The 23036-nt window shown below is 45.1% G+C and overlaps 1 protein-coding gene across 5 annotated transcripts in view; it reads right to left on the bottom strand.

The window, feature by feature from the left end:
• DPP6 (dipeptidyl peptidase like 6) overlaps positions 1–23036 on the bottom strand; it is a 1246761-nt gene that overhangs the window by 225807 nt on the left and 997918 nt on the right. For all 5 annotated transcript variants that reach the window (XM_033931638.1, XM_033931637.1, XM_033931641.1 and 2 more), the window contains one exon: positions 16513–16630. In XM_033931638.1, the coding sequence (XP_033787529.1) occupies positions 16513–16630 (118 nt within the window). The remainder of the gene's footprint in view (positions 1–16512; positions 16631–23036) is intronic.

The following is a 23036-nucleotide window of genomic DNA, read 5'->3' on the forward strand; positions in this document are numbered from 1 at the left end:
CAGAGTTCTAAAAAGTGTGGGATGAATACAGGATCTAGAATCAGAAAATAATAGTAAATATTGAAGAACTAAGGCCAGTACTAGGCAGACTTGCACGGTCTGTCTCTGTATATGGCTGTTTGGGGGAAGATGGGCTGGGGAGGGCTTCAAGCTGGGAGGGTGTAGATGGACTGGAGTGAGCTTTGACGGAGACTTCAGTAGTTGAAACCTAAGAACAGCACTGGACAGAGCTTTGGATTCTTGCCCAAAAATAGCTAAGGAGAAGTGTGGCGCATTGGATAAAGCTACAGCCTCAGCACCCTGAGGATGCAAATTCAAACCCACGCTGCTCCTTGTGACCCTGGGCAAGTCAATTAATCTCCCCATTGCCCCAGGTACCTTAGATAGATTGTGAGCCCACCGGGACAGACAGGGGAAATGCTTGAGAATAAATTCATGTAATCCGTTCTGAGCTCCCTTGAGAGAATGGCATAGAAAATTGAATAAATGAAAAATGAAGAAAAAACAACAACAAATTTTTAGACTGAAGCAGGTTTGGCAGACTAGATGGACCATTCAGGTCTTTATCTGCCATCACCTACTATGTTACTATGTCTTTTGCTGGTACATCCTTAATCCTTTCCGCTCTTGGGTTTTAGTTGGGAGAGCCGCTTCTGTTTTGACAAGTGTATCCCCATGTGCTGCTCAATTTCATGCGCCTACTTTGAACAGTTCAGTACATTCATTAATTGGGTGGTTAACCGGGTCAGCACTTTGGGGGAAGCACTGCATTATTTGGACGACTTTCTGTTTATCGGGAGGGATCACCGCTAATGCGGGGACTTGCTTGCTAAATTTACAAGAGTGGCCGAGCAGTTTGGGATTCCCCTTGCCCATGACAAAACAGTTGGCCCTATAAAGCTGATTACATTCTTGGGCATAGAGATCGATGTGGACAGACAGATGTCTAGGCTCCCCTGGGAAAAGGTTGATAAGCTAAAAGGGGCAGTGGGAGAGATGTGCACCAAGAAAAAAGCAAAGCTGAAGCAATTACAGGCTTTTGCCTCTAGGTTTTATCCCTATGGGTAGAGTATCCTCCCGAAGGATGGCAAGGGCTACAGCTGGAGTGTTGAAACAGCATTATCACATTAGGGTGACCAAGGTGATGTGGGAGGACTTGAAGGTTTGGGAGTCCTTTATTCAATCCTTTAATAGATTGGCGTTCTGGGAGGGCCCCTGTGAATTGGTGGAAATGCTGCAGCTTTACACGGATGCTGTGGCAAGTAAAGGCATGGGGATATATTTCCGGGGGCATGGTGCATGGTGCAATGATCCAGCACGTGGGGGCAGGAGGGGGTGTTGAGAGACATCATATTCCTGGAGTTGTTCCCCATCATGACGGCCCTGCACATTTGGGGGGAGTTGGCGATCAAGTCCATCTTGTTTAGGTCGGAAAATGCGGCAGTAGTACCTGCAATAAATAGATTGTCAGCCAACTCCCTCCCCACTATCAACCTCCTGGAGATTGTATTGCTTTGTCTGTTGCATAACATCACTGTCAGAGCCAAACATATCTCCGGGGCCCTGAACAACATCGCTGATTCCCTCTCTCATTTTAAGATGTCTCACTATGCATGGTTTGTGGCGGGGCATCACACACCAGCACATAGGGTGAGAGTATAAAGGGGCAGCGCATAGTACTAAGTAAAGCAGCTGACGAGAACAAGAAAGATGCGTGTCTCCCTGCTTGGACGGTGGGGTGGCCTATTTACATTGACTCAACTGGCAAGTAAGGGCCTCCTTCCTTACACGGGAAAGGACGACACGGGGGGTAGCTTGAACGGCACCTCCACCAAGAGATGGGATGTTGCATCGGAGGCAGAACCTCGGACAAGTGGAGGAGTAGGAGGTGTGATGTCCAGCTTGAGGATGATGTCTTGGATTTGAATAGTGAACAATGATGTTGTATGGTTTGCAAAGTCAACAGTATTAAATTAATGGTTAATTGTTGCATTGGTGTTAACCTATCTATGGCTGCGGCCATTAATAAATCCACTCTTCTTTCAATGAAAAGCTGCGGTGTCCATGTGGTGATTGGGGATAAGCAAGTAGTGGAAGCAACAAGTTCCGAGTGCCGCTTTTGTTGAAATTCATAGAGTTTTATGGCAATCTAAATTATATTAGTTTCCATTCGAGCAGATGTCAATATTACTATCCTATGTTGTTAGCCAGTGATCCTTATCAAACTGCAATCACTTAATGAAGTTATGGCGAACTGTGCTGGCAGGTTCCTTCATGAGGTCAGTTGTATAGAAAGTCTCGCTAATTTAATTTCTATTGTCAGTTTCAATGACTTCTATCTGAGTAGCATTATCCAGGGTAAAATTTGAGATGGCCAGATCCACTCGGTAATTGTTCTATCTATATAAGTACTGGAAAGAAGCTGGTCATTAATGCACTGAGAATGATTTCTGCTGGTGTGTATTGCCGGTCTTCCAAATATCACCACCACATAACAAATTACAATTGTTTTACTTTTCTGTCTACCTGTTTTACCATGTACAGTTTTGCTACTGGCTCTGCCTCGGTGTTACCTCCAGGAGCTGTTTGACGAACAGCAGAGAAAACAGGAGAGAATGGTGAACCTTAAATTGGAATATGAGGAAGAGACGACAGAAGGTTGAAAATGAGTAGAAAAGAGGAGTGAGGATGAAATTTCCAAAACAGCCAAAAAAAAAAAAAAAAAAAGACAGTAGAAGAAGGGAAAGACAGAAAAAGAGTGGTAGAATGTTGTTTTCTTGTCCAATATGAAGAAAGACAGTAGTACTGTGGAATATGATTATGCGGGAATTTAAGGCTTGAACAAAAGCACTTCTGGACTTATCACATTCCTGGAGAAACTACTTCCAGTGTTAGCGAAAACCTGGATGATAGGCAGAAAGGAGAAAGACCCAGAAAGAGCTAGGCTTGTTGGGAGGAAGCCAAGCCTTCTGGGAGTTGTAGGCACAGACACTTTCTGGGCAGAAAGACAGAATATCTCCTTAGCAACCCATTCCAAGCTGCAGAGAGAAGGTGGAGCTGAAAACAGGGTTAATTCATTAGTAGCTCTTCCCAGATGTGGAAAGGAGGGTGGAGCTGCAACCCTTCACACTTAGAAAAGCTAGCATGTATTATGGGAAGGCTCCAAGCAGAAAGAAGAGAGAAGGAGAGAGAGAGAGAGAGAACCTGCTGGCAGAAATGGAAGCCCTGGGAAACGTGAAGCTGACTTCTCTGGGAAGAAAGAAGTGACAAGAGGATAATCTCACAAGAAGCATGCTGTCTTTATGGGTTGGGAGGGGAAGTTAGAATAGGAACATTTCCTTGAGTAATGCTGAGGTATATAGCTGGCTGCCCAGTGGAGGAAGGAAGCCTAGAATTGTGGGTTCACTTGAACAGAGGGCTAACTTCAGGGTGAAGAGAGGAGACAGAGCTGATAATGGGTCATGTGGGTCACGGGTAGGGTCACAAGACGTCCAGGAAAACCCAGACATGTCCTCTTTTTAGAGGACTGTCTGGGCTCCCAGACGGACCTTCCAAAACCTGGCATTTGTCCGGGTTTTGGAAAGCCCCTACAAGCTCTGGTTGCATCTGAAGGGCCTCTGAGCATGCACGGATGATGTCACATGCATCCGCGCGTGCTCCAGGCCCTCCAGACATGGCCAGAGCTCATCGCAAAGAAAGGAGGCTTTCTGGGTGCAGGGCTGGAGGGTAGAACAGGAAGGGGCTAGAGGTAGAACTGGGCAGGATTGGAGGCAGAACTGGGTGGAGTTGAGGCAGAATGTAGCAGGGTCCTGGGGTTTTATTTTTTTATAATTCTTTATTGATTTTTAAACAAGAACAGTGTTATATAAATAAAAGAATAGTATATTATTGCATTCAGTCATAACACTAATATCTATATAGATAACAGAACTATCATTCAATAATTACATTATTTTGCATATAGTAATAACATAAGAACCAAGTAAATAATATAAAATGAAACCAAGTTACCTAAAATATCATTATCAATATTTCCTCCCAACCCCCCACCCTCCCTGGATGTGTAAAGATAAATAAACTAAGAAAAAAGGAAGACAAAATTCAGTATTATATTGTACAAATGTAATCAATGGGCACCAAATTTTGTTGAATATTCCACTAAGTCCCCTACACTCTGCATTAATTCGTTCATATTTGTATATAGTACACAGATTCACCCACCAGAAAGTATAATTTGTTCTATCATGATTCTTCCAATTACTTGTAATCAATTGAATGGCTATACCTATAAGAATTAAAAATAGACGACTTTTATACTTATCTAAAGTGGGTTTAACATGTAAAATTGTTCCACAAATTATAGCCTTATATGTTAATGGAATATTTGAATCTAAAACTAGATTAATTTGTCCCCATATGGATTTCCAAAATATTAATATAAATGGACAAAAATAGAACAGATGAACCAGAGTCCCTATGTCAATATGACAATGCCAGCATCTATCAGACTTAGAACTATCTATTTTATGTAATCTAACTGGTTTTATTTTTTTAAATATGGTAACCCTAGTCACAAGTCAGTGTCCATGATCTACTGACCCACGATAAATTTATTATTTACCTACTTCATGGAAGTTAATGACCCTAATGATCACTGTAGTATGCGCTTAAGGTTTGGTCCTCCTACAAAGCCTGTTGGGCTGTGGTGGGGGAGTGGAGTGCTGCTGCTGCTGCTGGAGGTCTGAGCTCTGCTGCCTGCTGCAGAATGTAGTTGCCTGTGGCTGTGGGGAGACAATCTATGCAAATCTTCATACTGCTGCCGGAAGTGCCTGCACAACTTAGCCACGCCCATGGGGAGAAAAAAAAATCGCGATGAGATGACTGAGCAGGTGCAGTTCAAACCTGACGCAGACTCCCCACTCCTCAGTAAAAACAAAACACTAGTTCTGTGCACTAGTGACTGAGGTCGAAGGTAGCTGGGTGCAGTTGTGCAAGACTGGACAGAGTGCAGGTAGGAATCCGATTGACGTTCTAAGCTGGAACTGAATGGGCCTAGACAGTCTGGCCCTTTGCGTAAGAGTATAGAAAAGGCAGTCAAGATATCTAAGAATGACTGTAAACCATCTCAATTGTGGACATCGGACAGTTTGTATAATGAGATTTGAAATGGTTCTGCTGTTCTGAAAGAAAATGTCCCTGTATCGCTCCATGGTGCGACCTCATCTGGAGTATATCGTTCAGTTCTGGTCTCCTTATCTCAAGAAAGATATAGTGGCACTAGAATAATAATAATAATAATAATAACTTTATTTTTGTATACCGCCATACCCAGGGAGTTCTAGGCGGTTCACATTTGTTTATCAAAGTTACAAGCGGTTCATGACAATTGAACAAAGTTGCAAGCAACGAAGTAGTTGAGGCTGGATAGAGAAGGAACGAGTAGGTCATGGGAAGAGGAAGTTGGGGTGAGTAGGTTGGCATAGTACAGTACAGGGGGAAGGGGAGGTTTCGGTTCATTGAGGAGGGGCATTAAGGATCGTGTCCATGGAATAGGTGAGTTTTAAGTAATTTTCTAAATCCGAGGTAGGTGGGGGCCTCGAGGACCATTTGGGCTAGCCATGGGTTCAGTTTGGCAGCCTGGAAGGCGAAGGTTTTGTCGAGGAATCTTTTGGAGTGACATAGTTTTAGGGAGGGGAAGGCGAACAGATGAATTCTGCGGGAGTGCTTTTTATTGCGATTCAGATAGAAGTGAGGGTTGATGTAGTTTGGGGATAAGCCAAATACTGTTTTGTAACAGAAGCAGGTGAATTTGAATAGGACTCTGGATTCTAATGGTAACCAATGAAGTTTGTGGTAAAAAGGGGTGACGTGTTCTCATTTATTCAGGCCGAATATGAGGCAGACGGCGGTGTTCTGGATCATTTAAAGTCTCCTAATGGTTTTCTTCGTGGAGCTCAGGTAAATGATAGGTTCAAAGAAGAGCGACCAAGATGGTAAAGGGGATGGAACTCCTCTCGTATGAGGAAAGACTAAAACGGCTGAGGGGAGATATGATTGAAGTCTACAAAATCCTGAGTGGAGACTGGATCGATTTTTCACTCGTCAAAAATTACAAAGACTAGACACTCGATGAAATTACAGGGAAATGTTTTTAAAACCAATAGGAGGAAATTTTTTTTCACTCAGAGAATAGTTAAGCTCTGGAACACGTTACTAGAGGATGTGGTAAGAGCGGATAGCGTAGCTGGTTTTAAGAAAGGTTTGGACAAGTTCCTGGAGGAAAAGTCCATAGTCTGTTATTGAGAAAGTCATGGGGAAGCCACTGCTTGCCCTGTATCGGTAGCATGGAATATTGCTACATCTTGGGTTTTGGCCAGGTACTAGTGACCTGGATTGGCCACCGTGAGAACGGGCTATTGGGCTTGATGGACCATTGGTCTGACCCAGTAAAGCTATTCTTATGTTCTTATGACAAAGCCGAATGTTGGAAAATGTTCAGACTGGTTCAAACGTTGAGCAGATTTTTGGCTGGATGGCCTGTGTGAATTGTTTGCGTTGTCTACTGTTTAAGTCAAGGTCAGATAAAGGATCGATTTAAACAGTATAGGACAAAAAATATGACAGATCATATGAAGTCATGTGCAGTCACCAGACTAGGCCGAGAAATGCTGATTGATTAGTTATGTAAGAAAGGTTCCTATACAAATATTTCATCAGGGGATAGAGCTGCTGTGAAGAGTGATGAACTACTTCTAGTTGTTGAGGCTGGATTATTGCTCTCTATTGATGAGAGTAGAGAGCTGCACGGGAACAGGGCCGAAGGAAATCCTGCGGGGTTCCCCCCGGGGTAGTGGTGATCCCATGGGGTTCCCCCCCTTGGGTCCGTGGCAATCCTGTGGGGATCCCCCATGGAGATCACAGGAATCCCGCAGGAAAGGAGGCACCTCAAGGGGCTCCCAAAAGTGCCTCCTTTTTCCTGCCCTCCAGCCATACTCGCCCCTTCACTTGTGAAGAATTGATGGGCATAGGAAGGGAGAAGAGTGAGGTAGAGGTGTATGGGGAAGATGAAAGGGAGAAATGTTGAATATGATGGTAGAGAGGGTACAGTGGGACAGATTGAAAGGGATGCAAGAGGGAGGAATATTTGATATGGTGGTAGAGGGAATGGAGGCAGAGATGTGGCATGGTGCTGGAAAGAGGTGATAGGAGAAATGTTGGACATGGAGCTGGTGGGCAGGGACGAAAAATGCTGCACATGGTCCAGGGGATGAGGAATGCTGTGTAGGAGGGGGGAGGAGAAAACAGAGGGAGAATGATCCAGTATAGAAGGGAGGGAGGATGCTGTACAATAGGAGGGAGGGAAGAGAGAAATGCTGGACCATGATAGGAAGAACCAATGAGCAGCAACCACTTGAAGAAAAATTTGCAGAAGACAGGAAAGTGTAAAACAGAGAAACTGGAACCAACTTGATGGAAAAATAAATCTATAGATAACAAGGGTTTTAAAAAAAGGAATTTATTGACTGAAATATGTTAGCTTTGGGAAATGTATATAGCAGATGTCTTTGTATTGTGTTCAACAGAAAAAGAAATGCATTTCTGGTTTTATTTCTCCAGTGTTGAAATACTTGCTGATCCTTGCTGTGGCTGGTGGGGATCCCCAAGCACCATCTGCCAGAGCTCCCTTTCACCAAGTGTAGCAGTGGCTGGCAGCATCTCTGAGCACCTGCGGTGCCAGCATCTGTGACTCAGGGACGCTGATTCTGCCATGACCCATGACTACTTCAGAGGAAGTCCTCAGCTGACATAACTTGAAGGTCCTCATCAGCTGGAGTATTTATATATTATATTTACATTAGAGGCTCTGGCAGAGACCCATTTACAAATTATGTATTCTCCCCAATTAATATTTCCAAATTAATAGAGTGTCTTTGCTTATTTGTAAATGGGTCACTACCTGAGCATTTAATTCAGTAGCATAATTAAATGAAATAACTACTTTTGAAGTTTATGGGTTCGGTTGGGAATGGAAGAGATTACTTACAGGGACGGATTCGATTCCAGCGGGGATGGGTGGGGACGGGTTTGATTTCTGTCCCCGCGCAAGTTTCTAGTTGAGAGTTTGGGTTTGAAATTGTTTGCCCAGCAAATGCTGTTAATTCGCAGCAATTATGGAAACATAAGTGTTATTGATATATTGTATAAACGCCTAACAATAGTAAAGGAAGCGGTCTTTGAAAAAAGGAAGCCATGCCATGAGGAGATCAAGAAACAAGTTACAACTAGTTCTGTCCTTAAAGCTGTGTCATTCTGCACAGATGTGAAGACTGATGGCATCAACAAGAATTCTTATAGCAATTTCACTGTGTTTTAGGCGAATAACTGGGTCCTGCATCATGCAATGTATAAATATGAGTATTTTCCGAAGAAACACACAGCAAAGAACATAGAAAACTTCATTGACACTACTCTCACAGAACTTGGACTGGTACACCATGCATGACCGACAAAGGATCAACTGTTGTGGCTACAACTGCTGCAAAAACTCATGTAGTTTTGCTTATGTCACTGGCTAAATACTTCCATTGACACAGTCTGGAAGAAAGTCATGAATTGGTCAAATATGCAAACCAGGCATCAGGCACACAGTCCAACTTGCCATAAAGCCTTAAACATGGGGGGAGAAACAAGGCTATGGCATGGCTTGTGTGACATATTTTCATCATTTTTAGAGAGTCGTGATGCACTGATTCTGCTGCTGAGGAACAGAAAACAAGAATAATTGATTTCCCGAATTGATATCAACCTTTTAAAACAGTGGTCTCAAACATGCGGCCCGCCAGGTACTATTTTGAGGCCCTCGGTATGTCTATCATAATCGCGAAAGTAAAATAAAACAGTTTCTTGATCATATGTTTCTTTAGCTATAAATGACAATATTATTATTAAGACTTAGCCAAAAGGAAAGATTTATAAACTATAAAGAGTTTTACCTCATGCAAAATTGTCAATTCTTTAATAACACATGAACTATTTTTTCAGAGGCCCTCCAAGTACCTACAGATCCAAAATGTGGCCCTGCAAAGGGTTTGAGTTTGAGACCACTGTTTTAAAGGATGTGGCATCCTTCATGGACACCGGATGGGCCATTTGGCCTTTATTTGCCATCATGTTTCTATTTGATATTCTTGAATATGCCAACATTCCCTTTTGCAAAATTCATTGCCAGCTTTTTATACTCTTCACACAGCTTGGCAACCGCAGCATTCCAACAGTGACGCGATTAGACTGAGGAAAAAGAATTTCCACTGGAGCAGTTTGACCATGCTTCCACTTTGTGGCAACATATCTTGATCCTACTTTGCGAAGAATTAGGTTTGTGAAAAACCTAAAGGGTCACCAAGGATTCTCCGAATAAGTGAAGTCCTCCCTTCACAGGCTAACCACTGAGTCAACTGACTCAGCTGCTGATGCGACTGAGGCAGCCTCAGCTTAGAAACATAGAAACAGACGGCAGATAAGGGCCACGGCCCATCTAGTCTGCCCACCCTAATGTCCCTCCCCTACCTTTGCCCTGTGAATAGATCCCATGTGCCGATCCCATTTGGCCTTAAAATCAGGCACGCTGCTGGCCTCAATCACCTGTAGTGGAAGACTATTCCAGCGATCAACCACTCTTTCAGTGAAAAAGAATTTCCTGGTGTCACCTCGTAGTTTCCCGCCCCTGATTTTCCATGGATGCCCTCTTGTTGTCGTGGGACCCTTGAAAAAGAAGATATCTTCCTCCGCCTCGATGCGGCCCGTAAGATACTTGAACGTCTCGATCATGTCTCCCCTCTCTCTGCGCTCCTCGAGCGAGTATAGCTGTAATTTGTCAAGCCGTTCTTCGTACGGAAGATCCTTGAGTCCCGAGACCATGGCTTCTACAGTATGTTACAGATGTCAACTTGAGCGCACGCCTGGAACCTTTATTCAAGAAGCTGAAGGTTGATCCATTCGCACGGTGCAGAAGTTCAGAGACAAGGTGCCGCAATCATTTTCAGTCACTTTTGTTTTGATTTGCAAGGACTAGAGAAAAATAGCAGAGAAAATGCACCTCACACAGACTTTTTCTAAGTGTTTGAAAAATATTGTACTTATGCTTCTGCATCTTGTATTTATTGTATACGTATAGTGCCAGTTACAGGAGCCAAGTATCCAGGGTGCACCACTGGAACAGAAAGTCAATGATGAAATGAGCGATTACAAGAGAGGAGCAAACTCACCTGAACCTCACTTTGACCTGCTGAAGTGGTGAGATGGCCGTTGCAAGACATTCCATTTGTTATCAGACAAGATGAATCTTCAGCTGAATGTGAGAGACACTTCAGGCAATTCAGTGCTCGACACATAATTACATTACAACGCAAAATAGCATGAATCCTGAAACTGTTGAGGCTATTTCAATCCTGTTTGAGGGGTACAAAAATAAGCTAATCGACCCCTCCTTTTTACAAAACCATAGCGCGGTTTTTAGCACCAGCCACGGCGGCAACAGGTCAGACACTCATCGGAATTCTATGAGTGTTGGAGCTGTTTTCACCGTGGCTGGCACTAAAAGCCGTGCTGCGGTTTTGTAAAAAGGGGGGGGGGAGAACAAATGGTAGTGATTGGCTCAGGCAGACAGAACATGTACTAGATTTTTGGTTATTGCAGTAGCATTTGCACAACACATGACTCGCGAGTAGTAGTACTGTGACCATTACAATTGCAACGCACGTCTTTCTGCCATTTATGAATGAACGGAAATTGTATTCAGTAATCATAAAAAATAAAAGTAACACAAGAAGAGAACTTGCACCATTGCTGTCACAGTTAGAACTAGTTGTGGCAGTTAACAATGCAGTGCCGGTTAGCAAGAGGCCTATATTCATCAACTGTAGCCTTATCTGTAGACACTGCATCTGAAGCCAGAAAAATGCACCATGGGTCATGGGTATGGGTCATAGGTAACGTGATCATACGTCCCGTTTTGAACGGGACCATCCTCTTTTTTTAGGTAGCCTATACCGTTGTCCTCAAGCACAGCTTTGGGATACCGAGAGCAACCCACTATAACAATGTCAAAAAAAAGGCGCTGTGCTTGGGGACAACGGGATGTGACTTCACAAGTGGCAGGCCCACAAGCTGGCCTGGAACTTCCTCTCCGACGTCAGAATTGACATCAGGGGGTGGGGGTGGGGGGAAGGCTTATGGGTCCGCCGCTTGTAAAGTTGCTGTATGCACCTGGCCTGTTGCTGCAGCTGCATCGGCGTCGGGGAAGCAGAAGAAATCGGCGGCAATGGCTTGGAGAAATCTGTGATGTCGGTGGGGTGGGGCAGGGAGAGAGAGAGAGGGAGAAAGAAAGAGAAGGGAAGGGGAGGGGGCAGGGAGAGAAAAAGAAAGAAAAGGGGAGCAGGGAGAAAGAAAGGGAAGGATGGGGGCAGGGAGAGAGAAAGAAAGAAAGACAGATATCTACAATGTTATTACCTAAAAATTAATAGATGTCCCATTTTGAGGAAAAAAATAAATGTCATAGGTGTAATGGGTCACATTAGTCATAGGTGTAATGAGTCACATGGGTCACAAAAGATGGCCCATTGTCAGCTCTGAGGGGAAAAGTGACAAGAAATCAGTCTTGATAGATGTACTATTTGCATGGAGAAGAGCGCACTAAAATAGTAGCATTCCCCATAGCAATACAAGGTATTTTGAGAGGAAGGCCAGTGATCTAATGGATAAGGCACTGGCCTCCTAAGTTTGTGGGCCTGCATTTACCATATATGCTCAAAAATAAACTGAGATTTATTGGCCAAGAAATGGAATTAAAGATTGCATTTTGGTTTATATTTGGGCTTACCCTTCCTCTTCCCCGGTGACCAGCATTCTTCCCATTTCTTCCCTCCGCCATGGTGTCCTTCCTCCATTGCCTCCATGGCAACTACTTGCCAATCTTCTCTCCCACACCAGAAGAGCTCCCACTTCTTTCCTTCCCTCCTACCGAGCAGACAAAGTCCACTTGGATTTCAGAAAAGCCCTTGACACAGCTCCTCATACAAGGCTCATAAATAAGCCTGAGTGAGCTGAAATCAGGAGTGAAAGTGATAAACTGGATTAGAAACTGGTTGATTGCTTGATGACAGGGGGTGATGGTAAATGGGATTCACTCAGAAGATAGAACGGCAAGCAATGGAGTGACTCAAGGATCAGTGCTGAGGCTGAATCCATTGAATATATTTGTGAATGACATTTCTGAACATAAGAATAGCCTTACTGGGTCAGACCAATGGTCCATCAAGCCCAGTAGCCCATTCTCACGGTGGCCAATCCAGGTCACTAGTACCTGGCCAAAACCCAAGGTGTAGCAATATTCCATGCTACCAATACAGGGCAAGCAGTGGCTTCCCCCATGTCTTTCTAAATTACAGACTATGGACTTTTCCTCCAGGAACCTGTCTAAACCTTTCTTAAAACCAGCTATGCTATCCACTCTTACCACATCCTCTGGCAATGCGTTCCAGAGCTTAACTATTCTCTCACATTGAGTGTCCCTAGTCTTTGTAATTTTTGATGGAGTGAAAAATCGATCCACTTGTACCCATTCTATTCCACTCAGGATTTTGTAGACTTCAATCATATCTGCCCTTTTTGGGCATGACATGAAGATTTTCGACAGAGTTGATACCCCAGAGGTCGTGGAGTATATGAAAAGTGATCTACAAAAATTAGAAGGTTTAATTTTAGCAGTTAAAATTTAATACAAAGTGATGCACTCGGGGACTAGAAATCCAAAGGAGTTCTACTTGCTAGAGGGCAAGAGGCTGGCATCCACAGACTAGGAAAGGAACATTGGATTTTTAAAGCTCTCAAGATGGCAAACCACTGTGACAAGGCTGTGACCACAGCCAGATAGATGCTACATTGCCTAGAGAGAGGCATTGTCAGCAGAAAAAAGGAAAGGGGATGGGATTTGATATACCACCTTTCTATAGTATTGAATTTTCACCAAAAGACAAATGAAGAATTGAAGAAAACATATACCCTAGAAGAAAGCATGGATAAGGAAGATATGGAGCAGATGTACAGTATAAATACTTGAAAGTTATTAAGATACAAACAAATATTTTCCAGAAATGGGGACACCATAGAACTAGAGGACATGAATTGAGGTTGCAGGGTGTTAAGACTTAGGAGTATTATCCAACTATTCTAAATTTTAAAGTTGCAAGTACTTGCTATGGTCACATATTAAAAGAAAAAAAAATTGGCTTCCAATGCCTGTCCATAGCAGGGTTTTGCTAATTTCCTACCCCAAAGATACCAGGAAGTGAGTGTTAGGGGGTAGGATGCTCACAGAGCCCCACTGGACACAGACACTGGAACTCTTTCCAGGGCACATCAGTGTTTCATTTTAACACTATACTTGCTGCTACAGCTTGGCTAGGTAAAAGAGCATCACTAGGAGGGAGCTATGAAGGGAGAGAGTTAGTGGCTGGTTAGTGGCAGCAGTGAGGAGACTTGCTGGATGGAGAAGAGGACAGGGGAATAGAAAAAGATGTAGAGATACTGGGCTGGAAGGGAGAGAGGTGAAGATTCTGGACTGAAAAGAGGAGAAATGCTGGACTAGAAGTGGGAGGAGAGAAAGGTATAGTAGTGATACTGGTGGGCAGAGGAAAGAGAGAGGTGGAGATGCTGGACTGGAAGGAGGAAGGGAGAGAATATCTGTCTGCTGTCCCTGGATAACACCTACTTAGATGTGTAAATGTGTGAACTGATTACCAAGTAGCTGCTCAGTTGAACACAATAATACCACCGATGCTGCCATAACTCGTACTTTGTGTGCTTTAACACATCCCTTGAGCTGCAGAAGGAAAAGGAAATGCAGGCCACTAACCATGAGGAAATAGTTCACTTGGTTACAGGCAGGCCCAATCTGTTAGGGTCAAAAGGAAAGAACAAATGAGGCCAAGACCTGTGTGGCTTAGTTTTCTGTATAGAGTAAGCCAAGGCTTGCTTACAGTCCAAAGTATGAAGAGTAGTTTCTCCAGGTGAGAATGAGGTTTGGAAAGAAGACGGGAAGCACAATGGATTGATTCAGATGAAATTCTGTGACTACCTTGGGAAGGAATTTAGGATGAGTTCTGAGAACCCCTTGTCATGATGAAACACTGTAAAAGGTGGATCACAAACAAGTGCTTGAAGTTCACTCACTTGACGAGCAAAAGTGACAGAGATCAAGAAAACCACTTTCCAGGTCAGAAACTTAGAACAAAAGAATAGCCTTACCGGGTCATACCAATGGTCCATCATGCCCAGTAGCCCGTTCTCACGGTGGCCAATCCAGATGAGCAAATGCCAGTGGTTCAAATGGCGGCTTCATCAGACTGGTGAGAATCATACTGAAATCCCAGATAACTGGAGGCGGTTTTAGTGGAGGTTTCCAATTCAAGAGTCCTTTCATAAACAGAAAACAAGTGGAGATGGGGGACTGGAAGGGGGAGGCGAGAATAATGTTGGTTGGCAGTGGGGGGAGAGGTGAAGATGCTGGACTGGTCAGAGGAACCTGCAATGCAGGGGAGATGCTAGACTAGAAAGGGAAGGGGAATGGAGAGAGAGATGGACATATTGGGCTGCAAGTGAGAAGCGGAGTAGAGAGAGAGATGGATAGGCTTGATCGGAAGGAGAGGGGAATGGAGAGAGAGGTGGAAATGCTGGACTAGAAGGAGAAAGGGTTAGCAAAGATGAAGATGGAAGATGAAATGAACGAGTAAGAGTGTGTTGGGAGGGAAAACGTGAAAACAAAAGATGACTACCCATATGAGAAACGGATTTTGGAGGAAGAGTTCAGAAGGCGTTTGATGACTATCTATTCTCTAGATATTTGGGTAACTAATTTTCTTCAGAGCTCTATTTGTAATAAAAGTTAATCTTTTGTAAACCGCATAGATCCTTACGGTTATGCAGTCTATAAGTTGATTTTATATTATGTTATGAGAAGAGAGAACTCAGGAGAGAGAGGAAAAGTGGGAAGGAGGGTATGAAATGTTAGCAAAGAGGGAGAGCACAAAGAGAAAGGGGTTAAAACATATAGAGAAGGAAAAATATTCAAATATCCACTGATGAAGGAAAGAGAAGACAGAGCTGAAATAAATAAAAAAGGAAAACATCAGAGAAAAAAATACAAAAGGAACAGACAGAATAAGAGAAGAGAGAAAGAGAGACATGCTGGACAATAAACTAAGCTAGATAAAAAAATACAAAAGGAACAGACAGAATAAGAGAAGAGAGAAAGAGAGACATGCTGGACAATAAACTAAGCTAGATAACTCATCAGTAACTCAAGGGGGGGAGGGTCAATTCTATAACTGAGTGACTAGACATAGGCACCTATTTTCCTTATAGAAGGGCAAGGGTAATGCATTTGATATACTGCTTTTCTGTAGTACAACCAAAGCAATTTACATAATACAATCTAAGCTTTTGCCTAGAATCATAGGAGCCACAGTAGGAATCAAACCTGGCTCCCCTGGTTTTTAGCCCACTGCACTACCATCAGGCTACTAACTTGGGTGTGAGCAATTAACAGAGCTGGTTTAAGTCAGGTACCTCAATTCCAGACATACCTGCATAATTTATAGTACCTGACCTTAAATATTTTGTGTTAAGGAACTTTAAAGATGTACCTCTAAAATATAAAGTAACGTAATATTCAATTTTAAGAGATTACAATTTTTATTTTGGAAAGTTGTGCCAGGGCAGTCCCTGTCCCATCCTTGCCCCACTTGTGTGTCCTAGATTTGCAAGCCAAAAATCTGGCAACCTTAGGCAAACAGCATGCTTCGTCATTTGAGGAGCTAACACTTGATAGTGAACTGTGCTCTGTTTCAACTGCATGGTGGCCTTCACAAAAATAACAGAGAGGTTTTGCTCCTAATATGCATCAACTTTGACTGTTAACACAAATTAGAGCCAAACCATAGTACACTTCTCCCTCCGTATTTGTGGTTTCAGCAATCCCGGTTTTGATTATTCGTGGTTTTTCGCTTGCTGACTCCTCCCCCCCAAATTACGTCAGCTTGCATAGAGAAAATCGCTGATTCCAAGCATTTACAGAGAACATCGCCGATTCCCAGCACTTTCTTCACCATGTTTTGCCTCTCCTTCTGGAACAGGCCAGGTCTCCCACTATGTTATTTGCGGCTTCACCCTATTCACGATGGTTTTTAATAGAAAACAACAAATAACATATGAAAAAGTTATTTGCAGGTCTGTTAATCCCCTATCACAGCGAATACGGAGGGAGAAGTGTACATTTTAATAATGTGATCCCCAGGCTTGAAAGCGCAAAAGTATGGTATATCTATCTGATCATAGATTAAAATGGTGTCCTTATAAAGTATTTTTTGATAAACAGTTTTTTTTTTATTTTCAAACAAAATGACAAGCTACTGTTCCATTTCTCAATCCTACTATTTTCTCTGTAAAATATCCTACCTTCATATAACCAGTCACTGAGTCCATTGAAAATGTCTTCCCTTCCAGTAGAGACTAAGCGGATTGCACGACTTTCTGCATCCATTTGGTAGTAGATGTTGTTCTCGAATATAAATATCTAGTTTTAAAAGAAAGAGAAGCAATGTGAAATTTAGAAGCAATACCAAGGTGCTTATTTCTGAAGCCCTTTTCCTATTTTGGTCATTTCAAAACTGGCATTTAGATATCCAAATTGTACGGAGGTCCATATCCCAATTTTACAAGTCAGGATAAGGATGTCTAACACTGCAGAACACCCATATAGAAAGGGGGCATGATCTGGGTGTGATTAGGGAGGGGCCAAAATATGGACTTTCAATGGTGATTATGGAAGGGAAAGAGACATCCATGTCTGAAGGACATTGTTATTTAGAACTGATATAGGCATGCCCATGTTACAGAAAAGTCCTCTGATAGAGCAGCTGTCTACTGGAATGATTATGACAATCCACGATAACCGTAAGCTACTATGTGAGGGTGTAAATTATAAATTGTAGACAATATTAATCATTTCCTCATATACTTCTCATAGGACTTCTCAGATATAGTGTATAATGGATCCTCAGTGAGCTATTTTGAGTCCTTTATACAGTATATTCAACAATAGCCGTCAGACATGGAAAACTAGAGAGGAAACAAACCGCCATTGTATGAGGTTTAAATCTTTTAAACATCTTGGTGCCCAAACCTTCTGGGGACCATCAGCAAGGACCCGAGGTTCCTAGAACTTCCCTGAAGTGACATCGAGGGGATATATCTAGAGATGCTCAGATGCATGGAAATAGAGAATGATACGGTGACTCTTACCTGCTGCTAGCCACGGATAACCCACAGGAATGGGGGGAAAAAATCAACTGGTTGCTGTGGGTACGGAGCAAGGTCATTCACTGTCCCATGGAGTGGTGAATGGCCTTTTCTCTATGGCAAAGGATCTGTTGAGAGTTGCCTCCCTTCCCAACCCCCCAGGTCAGCAGCACCCCTTGCGATCGCGCATCCAGCAACCCCCCTCCCTCCCTATCACGTGTCCAACAGTCCCCCACCCTCGAACCCAATGTCGAGCCACTGACGTTCGCTACCGTCACCGGGGATCCCATTTATAAACAGGCCTCCTTCCTGCCCTCCAGCTGCATGACCCCCTCTACCGAAGCTGACCCGGAAGGCTTCCGTCTGATGTCCGAGGCCTTCTGGGTCAGCCGGGGATCTCAGTTACCTAAACAGTCCTTCCAGGTGGACTGCTCTTTCCCATCTTCAGCTGAACTTGTTCTTTGCAGGGATGCGGACAGTGGCTCTTGCACGCTGCACTTGGCTGATCCAGAAGCCATCTCTCTGAAGTGCAGCATGCAAAAGCTGGTGCCTGCCTCCCTGTAAACAAGTGTCGCTGAAGACAGGAAGGAGAAGCCTAGCTGGACGGCTCTGAAGGGAGCGAGTGCAGCCCTGAAAGGAACAAGTAAGGGAAAGAGGGGATATCAACATGGGACAAATGGAGAAAGGGGGGGGGGATGCATTGGACCATGGGAGAGGCACAAATTTGGGACAAAGGCTGGAAGGGGCACAAACTCAGGACACAGAAGGAAGGGAGGGGGCATGAACTTGGGACACAAGGGGGGGAAGGAATAGAAAGGGAGAATTGTTGGGCATGAGTGTGTGAGTGAGAGGGAAAGAAATGGTGCACATGGGGAAAGGAAGAAAGATGAAAATTGTTGGGCAGAGAGAGAGAGGAGTGAGATAGAGATACATGGGGAAGAGAAGGATGAGCGGGAGATATGTTGGATATGGTGGTGGAGAGGGAACAGAGGGACAGATTGAAGGGGATGCAAGGGGGAGGAATGTTGAACATAATGATGGAGCGAGAGGTGTGGCATGGTGCTGGAGAGGTGGGATAGAAGGAGAAATGTTGGGCATGGGGCTGGTGGGCAGTGGTGAAAAATGCTGCACATGATCCGGAGGGTGAGAAAGGGAGAAATGTTGGATGTGGAAGTAGAGGGAGTAGGAGAGATGCACCCTGGATCTCTCTCTCTCTCTCTCTATCCCTACTCCCTGTACACAGAGGGAGGGGGGTAATAGAATGGTGAGATGATGAAAAAAGGGAGAAGGGCACAGGGGAAATATTGGAGAGGGATGTATAGGAGACATAGAGAAGGGAGATGCTGAACATGGGGAACAATACATACACAGAGATAGAAGATGGATGATGAGCATGGAGAAAGAAGAAATGTCAAATGGTCAGGAGATCTTGGTAAGCAAGTTAAGAGAAGACAAAAAAAAACAGAGATCAACATGATTTGAAAAATAAAATGACGAGACAACAAAAGGTAGAAAAAAATTATTTTCTATTTTGTGATTCAAATATATCAGATTCAAAATATGTATCCTGCTAGAGCTGGTGTTAGATATAACTGGGAACCGCAAAGCCCAGGCAGTGCTTCTTTAGCTTCCAACCGGCTTAAGGCTCTCTCTGACCAGGGAGCAGTTGCCGTAGTTGCACTCCTCTAACACTATTCCAGTCATGTGTGACTGCGGTATTCTGTTAGCATGTTTTCTTTGTGTAGCATTCTGTAATAATTTGGCTTATTCAGTTTTCTCGATAGTGGAGGGGATATTTGTGAAGGGCAGGGGAGGTGAGACAGGGGTTTTGTTGATCCTTGCTATGTATTATTTGTGTTTATAAAACAACAATTGTACAGAATATTGTTTCTTTTTATACTTTAATACTTTATACTTTAAGTTCAGTATAAAATCATAACTATTTGAGGTTTGTGGGGATGGGGCGGGGACCGAACTAGTGGAGAGGGGGTGGGGCAGGGACAGGGACTGAGCTGGCGGGGATGGGGCAGGGGGACTGAGCTCGCAGGACTGGCACTGAGCTCGCGGGGAAGGGGACAAATTTTTCTCCACGTCATTCTCTACATGGAAAGCATGTGGCTGGTGGGAAGCCCGGCCCTGGCTGCATTGCTCTGCCACCGGAGCTGCTGTGTTGCGTTCTTTGAGCCTGGGCCCTGGGGGGGTTAAGCAGGCACCGGAGATGTTGCATCTGCTGCCTGCTTCAGGTACCATGAAGCCCAGCCTCCCCATAAAGCAATGTTACTTACCGTAACAGTTGTTATCCAGGGACAGCAGGCAGCTATTCTCACTAGTGGGTGATGTCATCCAACAGAGCCCCGATACGGACATCTTGCAAGCATGTCTTGCTTGAAGAAACTCAGAAGTTTCGAGATGCCCGCACCGCGCATGCGCCAGTGCCTTCCCGCCCGATGCTCCGGGCGTGTCTCCTCAGTTCAGGTAGCTAGCAGAGAAGCCAACCCAGGGGAGGTGGGTGGGACGTGAGAATAGCTGCCTGCTGTCCCTGGATAACAACTGTTACGGTAAGTAACATTGCTTTATCCCAGGACAAGCAGGCAGGTATTCTCACTAATGGGTGACCTCCAAGCTAACCTCAATGGGATGGAGGGAGAGTTGGCAACTTAGGAGAACAAATTTTGTAACACAGTTTGGCCAAACTGCCCATCCCGTCTGGAGAAAGTATCCAGACAATAATGAGAGGTGAACGTATGAACCGAGGACCAAGTGGCAGCCCTACAAATCTCCTCAATCGGTGTCGACCTGAGGAAGGCTACAGAGGCTGCCATTGCTCTGACCCTATGTGCTGTGACCTTACAGGGAAGGGGTAATCCATCCTGGGCATAGCAGAAAGAGATACAAGCTGCCATCCAGTTGGAGATGGTGCGCTTCGATACAGGTCATCCCAACTTGTTTGAATCAAAGGAGACGAAAAGTTGAGGAGCAGTTCTGTGTGGTTTGGTGCGATCCAAGTAGAAAGCCAAAGCACGTTTACAGTCCAGAGTGTGAAGAGCTGATTCTCCAGGATGAGAATGAGGCTTTGGAAAGAACACTGGAAGCACAATGGATTGGTTGAGGTGAAATTCAGAGACCACTTTAGGCAGGAATTTCGGGTGAGTGCGGAGGACCACCTTGTCATGATGGAATACTGTGAAAGGTGGGTCCGCCACCAAGGCCTGAAGCTCACTGACCCTGCGAGCAGATGTGAGGGCCACCAGAAAAACCACTTTCCAAGTGAGAAACTTTAGTGGAGCCTTGCTCAGAGGCTCAAAAGGAGGTTTCATAAGCTGAGAAAGGACAACATTTAGATCCCAAACCACTGGAGGCGGTTTGAGAGGAGGATTGACATGAAAAAGTCCTTTCATAAATCTGGAAACCACAGGATGAGAAGAGAGAGGTTTCCCTTGTAGAGGCTGATGGAAAGCCGCAATAGCACTCAGGTGGACTCGTATAGATGTCGACTTGAGACCGGACTGAGACAGATGTAAAAGATAGTCCAAAACAGAGGATAGGGAGGCTCGCTGAGGCTCCTTAGAATTGGAAATACACCATGAAGAAAATCTAATCCATTTTTGGGAGTAGCATTGACGAGTAGCAGGCTTCCTGGAAGCCTCCAAGACATCCCTCACCGCCTGGGAAAACTGGTGCGGAGTTACGTTGAGAGGAACCAAGCTGTCAGGTGGAGAGACTGCAGGTTGGGATGAAGCAGAGACCCCTGATGCTGAGTAAGCAGTGAAGGAAACACTGGAAGTAGGTACGGTTCCCTGCTGCTGAGTTGAAATAGAAGGGAGAACCAAGGTTGCCTGGGCCACCGAGGAGCTATCAGAATCATGGTGGCATGTTCGGACTTCAGTTTGACTAGAGTCTTTTGAATGAGAGGGAATGGCGGAAACGCATACAGAAAGCGATTCCCCCAATCCAGCAGAAAAGCATCTGCCTCGAGGCGATGAGGAGCGTAGATCCTGGAGCAAAACTGAGGCGTTCCCCACTGAGCAAAGATATGATGAAGGGGCTTGGAGTGGAGTGTCCATTCGTGAGGCTGGAGAAGACGACTCAGTTTGTCCGCCAAGACATTGTCCCTCCCCTGAATGTAGACAGCTTTGAGGAAGGTGTTGTGGCGAACCGCCCAATCCCAGACTCTGAGAGCTTCCTGGCAGAGGGAGGCCGAACCCATGCCCCCCTGCTTGTTGACATAATACATGGCGACCTGATTGTCGGTGCGAATGAGGACCACCATGTCGTGAAGCAGATGTTGAAAAGCTTGAAGAGCATTGAAGATGGCTCTGAGCTCCAGAAGATTGATTTGATGGAGTCAGTCCGCACAGGTCCAGAATCCCTGAGTGCGAAGCCCATCCAGATGCGCTCCCCAGGCATAGGTCGAGGAATCGGTAGTGAGAACCTTCTGATGAGGAGGAGTGTGAAACAGCAAACCTCTGGATAGATTCGAAGAGGTCATCCACCAGAGCAGAGACTGCCGAAGAGCAGGAGTGACTGTGATGTGTCGAGTCAACGGATCCGACACCTGAGTCCACTGAGATGCCAGGGTCCACTGAGGGATTCTGAGGTGGAGTCTGGCAAACGGCGTCACATGAACCGTAGAGGCCATGTGGCCCAGGAGGACCATCATGTGTCTCGCTGAGATGGTCTGGCGAGAAGACACAGACTGGCAGAGATGAAGAAGAGCATCCATGCGCTGAAAAGGAAGGAATGCTCTGAGACGTACAGTATCCAGGACAGCCCCGATGAAGGGAAGAGACTGGGTTGGCTGTAGATGAGACTTGGGAAAGTTGATCTCGAATCCCAAACTCTGCAGGAACAGAATCGTTGACAGGGTCGCTGAGAGGACCCCCGAGGCCGAGGGAGCCTTGATCAGCCAGTCGTCGAGGTAGGGGAAGACCTGAAGACCTTGGTTCCGGAGGGCCGCGGCCACCACCACCAGACATTTGGTGAAGACTCTGGGGGACGAAGACAAGCCGAATGGAAGCACTCGATACTGCAGATGGAGATGTCCCACCCGAAATCTGAGGAACTTGCGAGAGGCCGGATGAATGGGAATATGAGTGTAGGCCTCCTTGAGATCCAGAGAGCATAACCAGTCGTTCTGCTCGAGGAGGGGGTAGAGAGAAGCAAGTGTCAGCATGCGAAACCTCTCTTTGACTAGGAATTTGTTGAGGACCCTGAGGTCCAAAATGGGTCGCAGGTCGCCCGTCTTCTTCGGAACAAGGAAGTACCGGGAGTAAAACCCCTGGTTCAGTTGGTCCATCGGAACCGGCTCCACGGCGCGAAGCCGGATCAAAGCCTGAGCTTCCTGAAGAAGAAGGGCAGTCTGAGTCAAGTTGGAAGGATACTCTCTTGGAGGGTGGTCCGGAGGGACCCGATGGAAATGAAGAGAGTACCCTTCTTTGACGATAGTAAGGACCCAGAGGTCGGTTGTAATAGCCTCCCAGCGATGATAAAAATGATGGAGGCGCCCTCCGATGGGAAAAACAGGGGGAGGCAGAACGAGGTTGGTTCTGCCCTCGACGAGACAGTCAAAAAGGCTGAGTGGTCTTAGGGACAGCAGGCGACTGAGACTTAGGCTGACCCTTCTGGGGAGGCTGACACTTCGCCGGTTGCCTCGCAGGTGGAGTTTGCCTCGGCTGATAACG

Source organism: Geotrypetes seraphini, chromosome 2 (assembly GCF_902459505.1).
Source record: "Geotrypetes seraphini chromosome 2, aGeoSer1.1, whole genome shotgun sequence".
Taxonomy (NCBI): domain Eukaryota; kingdom Metazoa; phylum Chordata; class Amphibia; order Gymnophiona; family Dermophiidae; genus Geotrypetes; species Geotrypetes seraphini.